Below are 18,327 nucleotides of genomic sequence, written 5' to 3'. Positions count from 1 at the left end.
AGTTTAAAAAAGGGAGGGGCAATGTTATGAATGTTCTGTCTCATCTGCACAAATCTGTTGGAGGGGGATAAATTTTGATATTGATAGTTTTCGGAAAATATTTAAAAGGCCCCTTTTGCTCATAAAAAGCATCATATTGGTTTTGAATAGTGCTCAATTTTTTCCTTGAACTTAACTTCTTTTCCAAAAGAGGGGAAGGTTACTTATTACTCTCCCCTGCCTGTGGTCCTTGGTTCTACAGTCTCTGTATTGGCGCTATTACTTGGCTTGTGCATTGTTAATTGTATGTGTAATTTCGATATATAGCTAACTAATCCCTGAAGTACTGTTGATTCTGTTTCAAGAGAACTAATAACTTGAATAAGATTTACAAAAATTTCTTTACTTGTTTAGTACATATCCTGGAGGGGGTGGGAAGCTTCTTTCTAAAATCACATGGTTTTCTCATTCTCTGTATTTGAAAATTGTATCATTTCCATTTAGATAACTTGTTTTTAGTGCTTTGATGAATTTAGATCCCTTGCTCCAGGGACTGTATGGGGCTCATGTGATCATTATTGACTTTTAGTTGTAGTTGTTGGACTTTTGACCTATTATAAACAAAAGGATTTTCTCAAAGCTTTGATCAGTGTTCAGTGAGGAGGGAACATCTACGAAGGGCAAGGGGACAGGGGCTGCTGCTCGCTGGCCTCTTTTTTCAATATCCCCTTAACATTTCCGGAAGGTTTCATCTTAATACCCTAAACCTTTTTTAGCATCCAGGATCAAACATTTCCTCCTTTCAAAATAATAAGATCTATATTTAAACAATGGGCAACTTGCATAATTTACAGCCCTTGCCCCAAAGACTGGGTGTCGTGTCGTCCCCAGAAGCATAGGTAGGCTATTTGACGCCTAAACTATTTTGAACAAAACGGTCATCTACAAATCTTGATTAGATTTTTTTGGAAAGTCAGCTAAAAATAGTGTGATAGGGGGTTAGTTTCCTCCGATCACCTTAGACTTTTAAAAAGTGCACTAGAACTTTCAGTTTCCAATCGAATGAGTCCTGTCTAAAGTTCTACGACGTTTCTACCTTATTAAAAGACATAATATATATCCCAGTTGTTAAAAGGGCGTACCTACAATATATCTAAGGAACACAGAAGAGCATTAAGTTGAAACTGTCAGGCAATTTCTATTTGGATGTATTTGGATCATCCTTCTTCTAGAAGCGTATATCCAAAGTATTAGAATCGGCTAAGGACCGTTCTTATAGAAAAGTTTTGTGCCTGTTCTCCTCTTCTATTTATCTCTGCTTATACCCCCCCTCTTTCTCTCCCTTTCTGTTTCTCTTTAATTATCTTTGTAATTTTACTAGAATAGTATAGACCTGATTGATACTGAATATAATAGAATTGATCTGTACTGACTCATAGAGCGTCTGGAAATATTTTTTTCGAATTTTTTTTTTTTGTGTTCCAATAACCAGCAAACTCTTCAAATTCACCAAACTTCCAAATATAAACCCGGATCAGAAAGTCAAATGCTATAACAGCGATCTTGGACTAGTATAGGTTAGATCCGTGGTTTTGCTAAAAGCAAACTTTATAGTTTATCAATCTATTACTTCATACCTGCACGGAGGAGAGGCGTAGAGTGGGGGAATTGTTCGTCTATGAAGTGAATATGCATTCCAAGAAAGATTTTGAGATTGGATAAATAAGATGGGTGTTAGAGTATGTAGAAGGTAGTATTTAGTGGACTGGAAAACATTTTTCAAATGATTACACTTCTCCCATTTTTCGAATTTATTATTCCTATTATTCCAGGTAATGAGCAACATGAGGAAAGAATTTTTAATTTTTTTGTGATTGCGCCTCAGGAGACAAAATAAATTATTATGAAGCTTAAACACTGTTTTTCTTCGGAGATTTTCAGCTCAAATTGTTAAACAGGTAGCGTCGAGCGTTTCCCCTTTATTGGTGCATATTTTTAATATATCACTTACACATGGGATTTTTCCTGAGCTTTAGAAAAAAAAGCAAATGTTATAGCATTACCTAAAGCCGGTAATTCAACTGATTATTCAGATTATAGAGGTATTTCTTTGCTTTCAGTTTATAGTAAAATTTTGGAAAAAATTGCGAATAGTCAACTACAAAAATATTTATTTGATAATAAGATATTATATGGATTATATGATATTGTTTATATGGATTATATATTATATGGACTCAATATGGATTTATAAAGGGAAAGCCAACTGAACTATCAATTCATGAACTTCTATTGAAGATAAATGATTCATTAGATGGTGATCATCATACTTTGGCAATTTTCCTTGATGTCGCTAAGGCGTTTGACCCTATAAATCATTCTTTGCTTCTTACAAAACTTAAGTCTTACGGATTTTCAACCCAAACTGTTAAAATTTTTTACTTCTTATCTTTCTGGAAGGCGACTAGAATGTATCGATAAATTCCATGATCTTCGTTCAGATACTTTCCAGATTAATTACGGAGCACTTCAGGGCTCTGTTATTGGGCCTGTTATGTTTCTTCTTTTTATAAATGATATGCCGAATGTATTGCCTCTGTGTAAAATTATTATGTTTGCTGATGATGTCGTAATTTATTTCTCTCGTCGGGACCTAGTAGTTCTTTTCCATAACCTTGAATGCACGTTACAAGCTGTATCTTTTTGGTACTCAAGGAATTTACTACCTCATAACGAGAAAAAAATGCTAATATGTATTGTTTTCGCGAACTCGACCAGTAATTTCAAATATATTCTCTCTTTTGTTGAATGGTCTTGAAATAAAAAGGGTTGACCATTTTAAATACCTTGGTGTTATTTTAGATGAAAATTTGTCGTTTCATAAGCATGTGAAAAAACTATCGTTAAAAATTTACCGAAATATTGGTATCCATCACGTCTTCTTTATTTTTTTCCTAAAAAAATTCTAAAATCGATTTATTATTCTTTTGTCCACCCATATTTTCTTTACTGTATTTCTGTTTGGGCTTCTACTTTTCCATCTGTATTTAAATCTCTCTAAATACTCCAGAATAAAGCAATGAAAATTCTTTTAATGTTGAGCAGAGATCTTCAGTTCTACACTTATATGGGACTTCAGGAATATATTCTTTGGATCAAATTCATACAATTTCTATTTCTAATATTTCTCATGATTATTTATACATTAGTTTGCCTTCAAATTTCTCTGGAATTCTTTCAATCAATTCCCAATTTCATAAGTATCCAACCACTCATCGTTCAGATTTTTCGTGCGAATTTCGTCCTACGTCAAGAGCGGGTTTCAGCATCCGTCATACTGGGTCAAAAATTTGGAACTCAGTTCTAGTATCAGTGCGATGATATAGCGACAAGCGACAGTTTTTATGGCCCTTGGTATTTACCAAGTGACATATAGCGATCGCAAATTCAGTCGGTGTGTTGGTCCCGGTTTTGCTAGTTTAGGCACTTCCAGATAAGCTAGGACGATGAAATTTGGCGGGCATATCAGGGACCAGACCAGGTTAAAATAGAATAATCTTTTCCCCGATTCGACCATATGGGAAAAGTTTGGGTGGCACAAGTCCTAGATACGTGATCACAATCACAAAGATTGTGATCACATAAGAACAAGTCCTAGATACGTCATCGACATAACGAGACTGAATTTCGCTTTTTTTCGGGGAGTTGGGGATGTTAATTCGGAAAAATTTGAAATATCGACGTATTTTTAACTTACAAACAGGTGACCGGATCTTGATAAATATCATATTTAGAAGGGCCTCATAGCTCACATCTACTTTTTTAAATCCCGACCAGATCCATTGTCAATTGGGGAGTTGGGGGGAGGGGAACCGGAAATCTTGGAAAACGCTTAGAGTGGAGAGATCAGGATGAAACTTGGTGGGAAAAATAAGCACAAGTCCTAGATACGTGATTGATATAACGGGACTGAATCCGCTCTCTTTGGGATAGTTGGAGGGTGTGTTAATTCGGAAAAATTAGAAAAAATGAAAAATTTTTAACTTAAGAACTGTTGACCGGATCTTAATCAAATTTGATATTTAGAAGGAACTCATGTCTCAGAGCTCTTAGATTCAATCCCGATCAGATCTGGTGACATTGGGTGGAGTTGAAGGGGGAAACCGGAAATCTTGGAAAACGCTTAGAGTGGATAGATCGGGATGAAACTTGTTGGGTAGAATAAGCAAATGTCGTAGATACGTGATTGACGTAACCGTACTGGATCTGCTCTCTTTGGGGGAGTTAGGGGGAGTCCAGTGCTTTGGTAAGTTCGGTGCTTCTGGACGTGCTAGGACGATGAAAATTGGTTGGAATGTCAGGGACCTGTACAAATTGACTTGATAAAGTAGTTTTCCCTGATTCGACCCTCTGGGGGGCTGAAGGGAGTGGAAAAATTAGAGAAAATGAGGTGTTTTAAACTTACAAGTGGGTGATAGGATCTTGATGAATTTTGATATTTAGAAGGACCTCGTTTCTCAGAGCTCTTATTTTAAATCCCGACGGGCATTAAGCCTCTGATTTTCCTTTTAAATTAATTTGTTGATTCATGGAATTTTGCTAGAGCTCATGCCAAATGAGCTCTTGGCTCTTCCGACCTTGTCACAAGTGCCATATGAGCTCTTAGCTTTTGTTAAAATTATTAAAAAAAAATTTAATGACGCAGTGATGAAAATATTCTTTTCAAAAATAAAGAACTTACTATTTATTAAAAAATTGCAAAACATAATCGCAAAGTTGAAGTTTGTCAAAATTATTGGTACGAGTATTAGAGCTATGACGGGTTTATATTTAAGCTATGACGGGTTTTCAAATATTTAAATAAATAAAAAATAATTAGGTGATTTGTGTTTACTGTGTTGCGGGGATTTTTTGTTTTATTTTTATTTTGTCAGTGCTCCAGCTTTTTTTTTTTTTTTTTTTTTTTGTGACCTCCTCTTAGTTTTTATTTTCGTAGTGTAATATTCTAAGTGCTGAAGTATGTAATATTGTCAGTACTAGTTTTTATTTTCGTAGTGTAACATTGTAACATTGTCAGTGCTAAAGTATGCCACCAGGCATGTGCACTGGTTTGTCATATATATCTATGTAATTGTTGCAAATAAAAAAAATATCTATCTATCTATCTTTGTTCTGAGTCTAAGCACATCTGCTTTGTTTTATAGAAAGCACTCGCAAAGTGTCCACCTAAACTTCCTCCGTAATACTTGCTTTATTTAGGCTTTGGAAGTCACTGCCACATTGAATTGTGTTACTGAATTTATCGACGAAGCAGATGAATTGGCCAATCAACTAGATACCGTTCCAAAAGAGGATCGCAAGCCACTTCATGGACTGCCTATTAGTCTTAAGGACAATGTTGGCGTCACAGGCTACGACGCAACTGTCGGCATTGCCAAATTTTTGGATAGTCCGTGTCGTGCCGATGCTGTCATTGTATCTGTTTTGAAGTCTCTCGGGGCTGTGCCGTTTTGCAAAACAAATATACCTCAAACCATGCTCAGGTGTGTATTCTACTCTTGATATTAAATAAATTTTACATTTTGCATATAAAATGTATAAATCCTAATAGTTAGTCTAAAAATAAACGACAATCCATAGATTCATTTGAATTGATTTAGATAAAATTAAAAGATCATGGCAATAACTGAGCTCTTAAAGAGCCACCATGTGACTGATAAAATTCTGAATTTTTTGATGAAACCTAGAACAACATTAATTTTGAAAATCTTGACTGCTAGCATGGGGGAAAAAGAGCATGTCTCTCTAGTCTATTATATGGTGAAGCATCTGTGCTAAAAACCCAACAAAGAACGAAATGAAGTAATAATAAAATGTGTCTAAAAAACAACGCCGTATTTGAAAAGCCTGTTATTTATTGTTATTCACAACGCTGTTGCTGATCATTGAGATTATTTTTTGATACTGTGCTTTTGTTTTCCTGGTTAATGTTTGTGATGTAAATTCGCGGTAAATTCGATTTATAGTACATTGAATTCCTGTGTTTTCTTTGAGGCAACCTCAAAGAAATTATAATATCAAACTACTATAATATCAAACAGTTCGTGGTAACGAACTGTAGTAAGGAGCGACCCGGCTCAATAGTAACCGAAAAAATAGCATCAGATTCAGCGTATCAGAGAACCATATTGCAGAAGTTTCAAGCTCCTATCTACAAAAATGTGGAATTTCGCATTTTTTGCCAGAAGACAGATCACGGATTCGTGTTTATTTGTTTTTTTGTTTGTGTTTTTTTTTTCAGGGGTTCATTTTCCGACGCTCATTTTTTCCCAAAAGTCACCGGATCAAAATTCTGAGATAGCCATTTTATTCACCATAGTCGAAAAAACCTAATAACTATGTCTTTGGGGACGACTTACTCCCCCGCAGTTACAAACTTTGACCTGTGTTTACATATAGTAATGGTTACTGGGAAGTTTAAAGACGTTTCCAGGGGATTTTTCTTTGGTTTGGGGGGGGGGTACGTGGGAGGATATTCCCATGGAGGAACTTCTCATGGGAGAAGAAAATTTCAATGAAGGGGGCGCAGGATTTTCTAGCATTATTTGAAAAAACAATGAAAAAATAACTATGAAGAGTTTTTTCTACTGAAAGTAAGGATCAGCATTAAAACTTTTACGCATATGACGGGTTCACCTCCTCCTAATACCTCACTCTTTACGCTAAAGTATTTTAGTAATTTCAACTATTTATTCTACTGCTTTTGTGATTCAGAGGTCATTCTTAGGGAATTGGGACAAACTTTAAGCTTTATTGCAAAGAGCGAGGTATCGACGGGGGTTGAACCCCCTCATATACGCAATAAGAACATACGAATATAGAAATTCGTTTCGTAAGTTAACTCATAAGTTACGTATATTCTTTACCAATGAAAACGTTCGTAGAAAATTAGAAGTTCTAGTTGCCTTTTTAAGTAGTCAAAAAATTGGAGGGCAACTAGGCCTCCTACCTCGCTCCTTTTTTCTCAAGATCTTCCGATTAATTGTAATTACATTCATTAATTCAAAAACGTCCAGAAATTAAACGACAAAAAAAAATTAAATGAAAGTAAGGAGCAACATTAAAACTTAAAACGAACAAAAATTACTCCGTATATGAAAGGGGCTTTTCCTCCTAAACGCCCCGCTCTTTTCGCTAAAGTTTCTTACTGTTTTAAAAAGTAGAGTTAAGAGAAAGAGTCAAACTTTAGCGTAAAGAGCGAGGCGTTGAGGAGGAAAAGCCCCTTTCATATACGGAGTAATTTTTGTTCATTTTAAGTTTTAATGTTGCTCCTTACTTTCATTTAAAAAACTTTTTTTTATTTAATTACTTATAAAGCAATTAATATAACTTTGAATGAGATTTGGTAGGTAAAAATAAATGCTCACTCTTTAGAAATCCAATCAAACAGTATTCCTTTAATTTGGTATGGAAAAGGATTCTGAAAGTGTTAATAGAAATAATTATACGGGGAAGAGGGGGGGGGGGCTAGAGAAGAAGATTTAAGGAGGAACAAGGAAGAAAAGTCAAGATTGAAAGAGTTTCAGATTTTCCAAATATTAATTGTATCCGTTTATTAAGAAATGAAGATTGCTTGATTTTTAGTTTTTATGCTTATTTTCAAATGAATAGATAAGAGTTTGGTTTAAATACTTGGCTCCTGCCCTATAAGTTTTTGTATTTTTTAACCATTTTTTTTTTAAGATTAGTGCTTTTTAAGAATTGTCATTGTCCTTTTAGTGTGTCTAAAATGTCCTCTAGGTTGTACCTACTTTGGGGATCAATGGATTAAGCTCTCATGGACTAAGTCAATAAATACGCCGGCTAAGTCAATACATACGCCGGCTAAGTCAATACATACGCCGGCTAAGTCAATAAATACGCCCCCTAAGTCAATAAATACACCGGCTAAGTCAATGAATACGCCGGCTAAGTCAATAAATACGCCGGATAAGTCAATAAATACGCCGGGTAAGTCAATATATACGCCTTACATTGAACATTAAATAAGGTATACTTAAGCTATTTATTATTGGCTGGTAGTGTCAACTAAGCAAAAGAAAAATGTTTGATATACACCAAAAAGAAGATATTTAAATGTAGAACAAAAAGTGATGTCTTTTCTTCTAGTATCAACGCAGGTAAATAAGAAACTAATTGTTTCTTGACGCCTGTACATATCTTGAAATAAACCCAAGTCTTTGATAGTAATTGATAAGGCACATTTATAAAATAGTTCATGACAGTTAGTGGTTTGAAATGTAATTTCGATAATTCCAATAGTCTGAATTACGATATCATAAAATTATTATTATTGTTAATGCTATAAAATTATTATATTCGAAATTCCAATAATTGAATTTTTGGATAATAAATAATACCCAAATAAATAATAAACCAAAAATACCAATAATCTAATATGGGGATATAGCTCTGGGCTATAAGTAAAAGTTCGATGAATTCGATGGAGTTTTTTTTTTCTCAGATTGGTGCTATTTTGAACATTAGATATTGGAAAATCATTTTATTATTATCAGATAATTCCAGTTCCTGTTAAAATGTCCAAGTAGCCACTTTTAAATTTAAAGTAAGTTGTGAACTTCAGCATTTGTGTTTTACAAAGGCAACCTCCACAAGTGAATAAGGTCAATCAAAAATTATCCATCTCCTTGACAAATTGGGGACTTAAGCTCCTGTTTAGGGTGCAGGGTATTATTCTGACCAACAAAATCCCCTTTAAAATATTATTAGAACCAAAAGAAGTAGGGTTTTTATTGGAAAGTTTGCTATCTTTCCAAAAAATTGGTTTTAGGCAAATTTATATCTTCCCTAGTCCCAACTAGAAAACGAGTATGACCTCCCCCCCCTCCTCTGGGCTACACAAACTGATCTTAGGACTACTAGCATTCTATAGTCCTGTTAGAACAACGGTCGCCGAATATAACCAAATAGGGTTGTTGCTAACCTTTATGTAACGTGACCAATATTGGCCAAGGAAAGTACCTTTGTAGTTTTCTGAGATTTTAAGCTGAATTTTTGTTTTCTATGATCTCTAAATTCGAAATATATTTGTATGTTTTTATCATATTTCATATGATTGATATTTTCCTGAAAACTTGACCCAAACTAGGTCTTGTTATTATAATGTAAATCATAGTGTTTACTCATGCTTTCACAATGGCCTATTTTTAGGGCGGGAGGGGTGTGGGGGGGAATAAGTATCTTGTTGCTACTATATCTCATTTTTGGTTGAGATCCCCCTCCCTCCCATATGTTAATATTTGACCGCTGTTGAAAGTTGACGTTTTTTTTATACTAGAACTATCACAATTTACTGGACAGTTCGTAAATGAACTAAGCCGCGTATCAGACGATAGTGCATCCTCCCTGTTTTGAATGATAAATAGATAGATATATAGATATTTATTGCAACAAAATCCACTTTGGACCGTGACAAAAAACAACGAATACCACAAAATAATACCACATGCTACTAACACAAATAACAGGGTATATAATAATAACAATGAAAAAACACAACAAATGCAACAAGAAAACAAACATAATAAGGCACATAATACCATAAAACTAACATAATTACACAAAATGTCATGGACATGATCAATATACTATAAATGCTTTATAGCTACATGGATCGTGGCTACAAAAAAGAAAAAAGAAAATGCTTAAAGCAAACCATATAAAATAACTTTCAACATTAGTCTCCTGTCCCGCATGTGGTCCACCCTCCAAAAATCTCTCTGTGCTGCATGGCTACACGTGCGTACCTCCCCAAATTCTTAATATCCGCTTTACACTTACTTTTTAAAATTCCGACCATCCAGTCCTTCCCGTTTACCCCAATCCCAAAACTCTGTGGTTGCCGTTCCTTACTGTTTTAAAACTTAAGTAAACAACGAGTAAACCTTATCCAGTCTGTTTTTACAATTTCGTCCAAAAACTTGGTTTTTACACCGGTTACCGAAGTGTAAAGTTTATCAGTAAAAATCAACTTAGGACTCTGTTATTATAGTTAAAAATGATAAATAATAACAACAACAACAACACAAAAACAACAGCTTATGATTCATCTCACGTGTGTCTTTCATATTCACTTATTTTAGTTTTGGATGTGATAATCCCGTATGGGGTCAAACTCGTAACCCGCACAATCCATCTCGCTCACCAGGTGGTTCGTCAGGCGGTGAGGGGTCACTTATCGGTGGTGGAGGATCAATCGTGGGTATAGGTAGTGATATTGGTGGCAGTGCGAGAATTCCTGCTGCCTTTTGTGGTTTGGCATCAATTAAACCTACTGCTGGAAGAATAAGCTACCATGGTTTCAAGAAGTCAATTAAAGGCATCTTAGGAGGTGAGTTCTGTTAAATATTCTAATAAACACTGTGTAATGTTTGCTAAAAACGTGATCATGTTTGTTAAACGTAATTTGGTTAATTTGATTTTTGTATCTTCAAACGCTATCTAGGGAGGATCTGACCAGACCTGTTATTAAACGAAAATCTATAATTTCTCGTCAAATATTGCACATTTTCAATATTGTTAAGTCACTATCCCCATGCAATATCTCCTCTTCTTTCTTTATCCTTTTTCTCTTTTGCTTAGTTGTTCTTGATCTGAGTGCTGTACATGATTCACAAAAATTATGTGACGTTGATATATTTTTAGCTTAAATATTAGATTTTAATTGCTTTCTACAATTAGTAACTGATACCAGGAGTTTCAGTAATAGAGTTATTAATTTATTGTGTAATTTTTTAATAACCATACAATTTGTTAATTTTATACCATTTTCCTTATCTTGATAAGTGTTATTTTATAGTGTTTATAGTATATGCATTATCAGTAATGGAAAAATCAAAAATAATTATGAGGCGAATTAGTCTTATTTACATTCCTTGGAAATGGTTTCGTGGGGGCTGTTAACTGTTTCTAAGGTGTAGTCTTTATGACTAACTGCCTAAATCTCAGAGCTTCCTACTGACAAGGCTGAAACTATATCCCTATGATAACCAAGAGAGAGAGAGAAAATATTTATTATTAAACCAAAACAAAAACAGTAATAACAGCCACCCCGAGAAGTAAAAAACTTGTCCGAGGGGGGTGGCAAAAATAAATTAGAAAATAATACAAGACAAAGAAAAAAAATATGAATAAAACCAATAGTACAACCTAATCGGCACCACAAGCCTTTCAACAAACAAATTTAACAATACTAATAAAATCATACCCCTAGAGGTCAGAACACATTACTGAATTACTTATTTACACTCAAGAACTTTGTTGCGGAGCAATAATGTTGCTTTTATTTTTGTTCCCCAGTCGTGATCAGCAGTTTGTTGCTCCGTAACAGCGTGAGATTGTGAAAGGAGGAGAAAAATGTATGTGAAATAAGCTTCTAGCTCCAAAAACAGACTTCTTAGGGATCGTATAATGTCGGACTGCTGTGGAACATGGAATTTTTCTTTTAGATACCTAGGGTTGAAAGCATTGCTTCTCTTCTAGCTTTCTAGGATATAATTCTAGAAATGTCAATCTGGAAGTCTTAGATTCTTGCTTTTAAAGTATTCCTTGAAATTTCTGATTTTTACTGATATTTCTGATAGTTCATATGCGTGCAATTTCTGCTCTAATCTGACTCGTACATGGTGGAAGAGAGGGAGTTTTCGGGATTTTTTTTTATTTTTATTTACTTCTGTCAGAAAAGCCTGTCACATCTCAGCCAAACGTAATAGAAGGTAAAAGTCAGTAGCCTAACCATGATTTTCTTGTGTCTGGCAATCTGGCGGAAGAGGGGGAGGTTGATATCTAAATTATTGTCATCTGGAGATTCACCAGAATGAAGTGTCGTTTCTTGACCAAAACTTGGTGACCATAACCTAAAGAAAATCTGGCCAAATCTGTGGGAAATGGAAAGGTGGTAGGGGTCTAAATTCTTATTTTCTTTGGGAAAATGTTGCTCGCTTCATCTCAACGCTGCCACATCGTACCACAAGATGCTACAGTGAACGCCAGAACCAGGTCAAAGCTAAGACTAGACCCCGCGAAATTCAAGACAAATTGACATCGAAACTCGTTCATCCCCTATTTTGTGGAGGTGTATAACAAGTCGTAGTGATTTAATATATGTATATGGGTAATATATGTATATGGGCAATCTGGCGGAAGAGGGGGAGGTTGATATCTAAATTATTGTCATCTGGAGATTCACCAGAATGAAGTGTCGTTTCTTGACCAAAACTTGGTGACCATAACCTAAAGCAAAATCTGGCCAAATCTGTGGGAAATGGAAAGGTGGTAGGGGTCTAAATTCTTATTTTCTTTGGGAAAATGTTGCTCGCTTCATCTCAACGCTGCCACATCGTACCACAAGATGCTACAGTGAACGCCAGAACCAGGTCAAAGCTAAGACTAGACCCCGTGAAATTCAAGACAAATTGACATCGAAACTCGTTCATCCCCTATTTTGTGGAGGTGTATAACAAGTCGTAGTGATTTAATATATGTATATGGGTTTCTATTGTAAGACTACGTAAATTGGTCTTGTGTTAGAGTACATTTGTAAATAAACTTAAGTCTAAGTTTATGCGTTGTTTAGGCATGAGTACCTTTTTAACCCACTTCGGGCCAAAACTTCCAGAGTAACAGTAAATCACGGAGCTACTGATCCTCCCACCGTCGTTATTGAAAGGCGGAATAAAAATTGAAGCTCGCCTGATCCGAACTATTGATCCTATTATGTGTTATGTACTTGAAGTAAAACTATTTGTTTTATTTTACTTAATTTGTCGAAATTTTTTCTTTTAAATAAAAAGAACCTTTGTTTTATTTGTTCTCATTCACATTCAATAAATCTAACGCATTCGATCATAATATGTTTAGCTGTAAACACTGAAAAAAGGTGATATTTGATGAAAGTGAAACCGTTTTTTTTCCTTGAATATTTTTACTTTAAAATCCGTGTGTTGACCAGTTCGATTATAATCTTCTATCAATGCGTTCATTTAACAACGTTGATATAGCAACTTGTTTCATTTGAAAACCGACCCGGATATTTCTCCAGTAGGAAAAAGTTGTATTTTAATCTGTTCCGTATATCGACCCCTTCGGAACCATCGAAATTTGATAAAGAGTTTTTTTTTTATTAATTTAGATTTTTTGCAAGCGAAATATAAACTGGGACGTAGATTGTTTCGTTATAGAATTAAAATCTTATATTGGTTCATTGTAAAATTTATTTTGTAATGAAACAATTTGAAGAATTTAGTGTAGTTTTATGTTTTGTTAGAATAAATTAGACACCTTACGTCTTTTTGGTGCTTTTAACATAATTGTTCTACTTATTCATCCATTGAACTCACATAATTTTTTTCATTTTAAAATTCACCTGGAAAGAGGTCAAATAAAAAAGGTTTATATAACTTATCTGTTATATTTGCTGTATTCTTATATTACATCTTCTTCTTCCTTCAGTTGATTCAGTTCCGGGTATTCTGGCGAAAGACGTTGATGCAGTAATCGGTGTGTCGCGTCATTTGTTTGGGAATAGACTTCAATCAGAACTTGATCCGTTATTACCCGTAATCGATTGGAATGAAAAAGTAAGTGCTTTTTAAAATCCTAGATTAAACTTACAAGTATTAGAGACACTTCGGCAAGGGGTTAATTGCAGTGTTTATAGGCTTTTGGCCCTCTCCAATCTATTAAAGCACCGGGTGTTTTTCCTCTTAAAAAAAAAAAAAAAAAAAAAAAAAAAAAAACACTCAAATTGTATCTGTTGAGGGTTTTAACTAAATCTGGAAGCGAAATAATTTTATTGGGAGGAAAAGATAGTCTTTTGTCTTATGTTCCAAGACGTTTTAACTGAAAATGACAGGCAAATTAATACATACGAGTATTTTTTCTTTATACGCTATTGGGGGGGGGGGGGGGTTATGCACCTGGGTGACCCATGGCCGTTTATATTCCTCTTGTTTTCTTTGCTTTGATTACATTTATTTCGAGAAATATTAACTAAATATTTAAATTGTAAATAAAAAGTAATTAAACGAATTAGATAATACACTAGGGATTCAGTTCTTCAATTATTAGAGCAAGCAGATAGCAACTTTTGAATCAGCAATTGCGGAACATTTATTTACTCTTCTAGTAATAACATAATGTCTGATCATATAAAAATACTTGATAATTGCGTTGGACTAGTGCAATGAGGATCATAGAAAGAAAAACAAGGGACTAGTATGAATACAGATAAAGGAGAATAAAGATTAACGTGCGTAAGCGAACGCAAGAATTATAAATCCTTTTGTATTTGCTGATAATGAACTAATTGGAGCTGCAAAACCAATTGTAAAATAACAAGCCCTTCCATTCTCGAGTCGAGATCAGTGAGGTATTTCTATCGTGCCTTCTCTACGGTGCTGAAACCAGGCCGCTTGCTGCTTTATTATCAGATCATTATTATGATCTCGAGTCGAGATCAGTGAGGTATTTCTATCGTGCCATCTCTACGGTGCTGAGACCAGGCCGCTTGCTGCTTTATTATCAGATCATTATTATGATCTCGAGTCGAGATCAGTGAGGTATTTCCATCGTGTCTTTTCTACGGTGCTGAGACCAGGTTCGTGGTGCCATACGGTGCTGCTTATGTTCGTGGTGCCATAGATATAGCTCGAACAAAGTTCTTGTCCGAAGCTCTTAGTCCAAATAAATCCCAGTTGACATTTCTTGACAGTGACAGTGTCAACTTATTTAGAAGAAAAGTCTATTTTGCTTCAGAAAAATGGTCTAACCTAAAAAAAAAAAAATATTAAAAAAGTTAAAAAACTTAGAAATCAGTAGAATTTAAAATATTTATCTTTCAAAATGTGCTTATAGGGATGGGGATTGATACCAAAAACTTGCCACTCCAAATTCTGTTTGAAAGAAATAACCAAGACGCATTTTTTATTGCTGGTGCTTAATGTATACCCCCCACAATTTTTTTCATATTTTGGCATTAATTATCAGTTTAAGGGGGAATCTTTAGGACTGTTGAAACTTGATCAAGACTTGATCAAACGAAAAGCTGGTGAATAAAATGAAAATAAAAGGAAAAACGTAAAAATAATTGTAAACGTCATAATTATTGGGGAGGGGGGAACTAGGTTCTTCCCGAACGTGGGTTTTCCTAAGTTTGTCCTTCACTTATGGTTTTGTGTTGAGATCAAAGCTGTAAGGGACAATCGCTTCGTTTTCTTGTGTTTTCTGTAGTTTCTCTTTCGATTCAAACATACCTCGTGTCTTTGCTTTCTATCCCTACCGTGGCTGCTACTACCTTGACAAATATTTTAATTACGCAGCCCTTCCGTCAATTATCGGTTTTGCGCACTATGAGTTTAAGTCCTCTCCCCTGATTGTGCTTGTAGGTTATAGGTTGGATAATATAAATATATAAAAGAATACGATCAATTAATTAACACATTAATTGAAATAAAATAAATATAAATAAATAAAACTTACTTCAAGGCGTTCACATCTCAGAAGAAATTGAAGATAGGCTACTACTTGGAAGATGACTTTGTTCCAGCAACCCCTGGAATGAAACGAGCTGTCAAAGAAGCGATGGCTGCCCTTGAAAAAAGTGGTCACGAGCTTGTTCCTTTTAGGTAAGATTAAAAACACATTTATTTGGTAATAGTAGTTATAGCCAGGAGGATTTATATGCTGAAAAACGAGGGCAAGAATTACTACTGAACGCACCTTCTCTCAACTTCTTTTTATGTTTCCTAATCGCAAACGCAGACATATGTACGACTTTGAAAATCTTGAGTGGGTACTTGAAAATATTAAAAATTCTGGTCAAAACGGGTATATCATAATGTAATGTCTGTTGGTGCTTTTTACCTAATACTTGATTGTTCCTCGTATTCATATGATGCAGGATGGTTTAATTTAGTTCCTGAAGAATCAGCTAAATAAACACATTTTCTGTATTAAAGAAGAAGTAACAGAGAAGAAAAATAGGTTTTTCAGTAGGTTTCCCTACAGGAAAACCTTTTTTTTCTGTTTTTTGTTTTTCGGGTAGGTTGTCCCAGTTGGAGCAACTTAGTAAAGACCGAACCACGGTTCATAATACTGGAAATTTAAAAAGTTGCTAAAAAAAACTTTTTAGTGAAAAAATTAAATCGAGCTGAGATAAAAATATATTTACCAATAGTTAAAATGCCAGTTGAAGACAAAGGTGTAATTTCGTCAAAATTCTGGTGGGGGGGGGGAAGTTGGAGCCGATATTCCCAAATCGAGTGAAAATGACAGTAAAAACTAAAAAGTAAGCCGTTTGATGCTATAAAGGTACTACTTAGTCCTGTATAAAGATAACTTTTAGTACTATAAAGGTAAATATGTACTAAATTACTGATCTGTTTCTGTTGATGCTTGAATTATTCAGTTTTATCTTAGTTTTGACAAGATTTTTGAAGAAACTAAATTTCAGCTGGGGGTGCCAAACTGTGATGGGGGGAATGGGGTTCGAAACCGAGGTCTGGAAGGGACAGTTGCCTCCCTGTCCCATAGGAAATTATGCCCCTGGTTCAAATATAAGTTTTTTTGCTGATTTAACTGCAAATGACCACTTAAAATTGTTCATTTTATAAGTTTTTCCTTATTTAAAGCATTGTCTATTTTTCATCAAACTACAATCTTTAGACCTAATGAGTTCATCTTTTTTCGTTATTTTTTTTATTATTTTTTCTCTTTTTAAAGAGGTTTCCAAAATGGTATCTGTTTTTCTTTCAATCCCACCTCTTCTCCTCTAAATGGCGCTAACTTCTTTACTTTCCAAAGCTAATAACTACATTATGTGCCACATACACACTATACAGTGCATCACCTATACTTAAGTAAGCCTTATAGTGTGACTTTAAAATTGTTTGTTGTTCCTTAAGTCAAATATTTCTGTTTATACATTAATAGGTGCAGATAAGTTTAACTCTCTTTGATCCTCATTAAAAAAAAAAGAAATAAAAAAACAGAGATAATGTAAACTAGAGTTTCTTCCTATCCAAATGGTAAATTTAACCGAATTTTTTTTTCATCAGATTCTTTGTTTGAGACCAAGAAAAGAATTAACGTCAGAGAAAAAAGGTTATACATTGTTTCAGAAACCTCGCTTATGTTGAAGCTTCTCACCAAAATCACTACTCATTTTTAGTAAACAAAAAAAGGGAGGTAAGGCATACCAAAGATAGTGAAGACGTGTACATTTTTGAATTTTATGTTTTATAAGCTAGATTGTAAAATGTCTGTCTTCATGTCCAAATTTTAGAATGGGATGAGAAGAGGTAATACGTTTAAGATTTTGACAAGATCCTTTGAGGGTCTTATGAGTTTTATCCTATAAGGTAGTAAGGATGACTAAAGTTTTATTGCTTTTTTTTCCAAAAAAAAACTTTCAATATGTTTTGAAAAATTTCCAAGTTAAAAATAATGACAAAATCTTTAAAGGATTTTGTGAAAATTCTGTGCATCTGAACATAGTATTGGAGTCTATCTTAAAAAAACTGAGATCTTCTGCGGCCTGAGCTTATGAACGGGCTGAGTTACATGGGGATTCGATTGAATGAGGGTTGAGTTGCACAAAATTTGAGTTGAACGGGAGCTGAATTCAATAAGAGTTGAGGTGAACGGGGTTTTAATTAAACGGGTGCTGAGTTGCACAAGGGTTCGATTAAATGAGGCCAGTGGCACGAGGTTCAGTTAAACGAGAGTTTGACAAAAATGGAACACCTATAATATAGTATGGAAATCCTGTTTTTATTCCTTTTTTTTAGCCAAAAAAGCTTTTAAGATATCTTGAAAAATTTCTAAGTTGAAAATAGTGATGGATTTTGTCAAAATCCTATGCGTCTTAACTTAATATTGGAGCCTATTTTGGTTAATATGTTACCCAGACAGCGTTCAGACGCTGGAGTAAATCTTGTAGAGTCTGAAGGTTCAACACTGTTGAATGTTTATTTACATCAGATTCAAGACTTGGAGAATTTGAGATTTGGTGCAAGACTGGATCTAATGTCTGAATGCTGGCTTGAAAACAAGGGGAAAGGGGTATATTATAAAACCGAAAAGAAGAACGAAGTAGGTGGCGCCGCACTGATAATCGATGGGAGCTTTTAGTTAATCTATTCAAAAATATATTTTGAGTTGCTTTTTTCATAGTTTTGATCTGAAAAATGTTGAGATTTTGTATGCTTGAAGATGGGTGTTGAAGAATGTCTCTGATTGTGATGAACGCATTTAAGGACATCTTACAAT

The 18,327-nt window shown here is 34.6% G+C and overlaps 1 protein-coding gene across 1 annotated transcript in view; it reads left to right on the top strand.

Moving 5' to 3' along the window:
• Positions 1-18,327, top strand: part of LOC136033214 (fatty acid amide hydrolase 1-like) — a 62,551-nt gene that overhangs the window by 15,689 nt on the left and 28,535 nt on the right. Inside the window, exons 3-6 of the mRNA XM_065713922.1 lie at positions 5,239-5,522; positions 10,143-10,390; positions 13,510-13,637; positions 15,544-15,683. Of these exons, the coding sequence (XP_065569994.1) occupies positions 5,239-5,522; positions 10,143-10,390; positions 13,510-13,637; positions 15,544-15,683 (800 nt within the window). The remainder of the gene's footprint in view (positions 1-5,238; positions 5,523-10,142; positions 10,391-13,509; positions 13,638-15,543; positions 15,684-18,327) is intronic.

This window comes from Artemia franciscana, chromosome 11 (assembly GCF_032884065.1).
Source record: "Artemia franciscana chromosome 11, ASM3288406v1, whole genome shotgun sequence".
Lineage (NCBI taxonomy): Eukaryota > Metazoa > Arthropoda > Branchiopoda > Anostraca > Artemiidae > Artemia > Artemia franciscana.
Note: the sequence above shows the minus strand (reverse complement) of the source record. Positions and strands in the feature narration are given on the sequence as shown.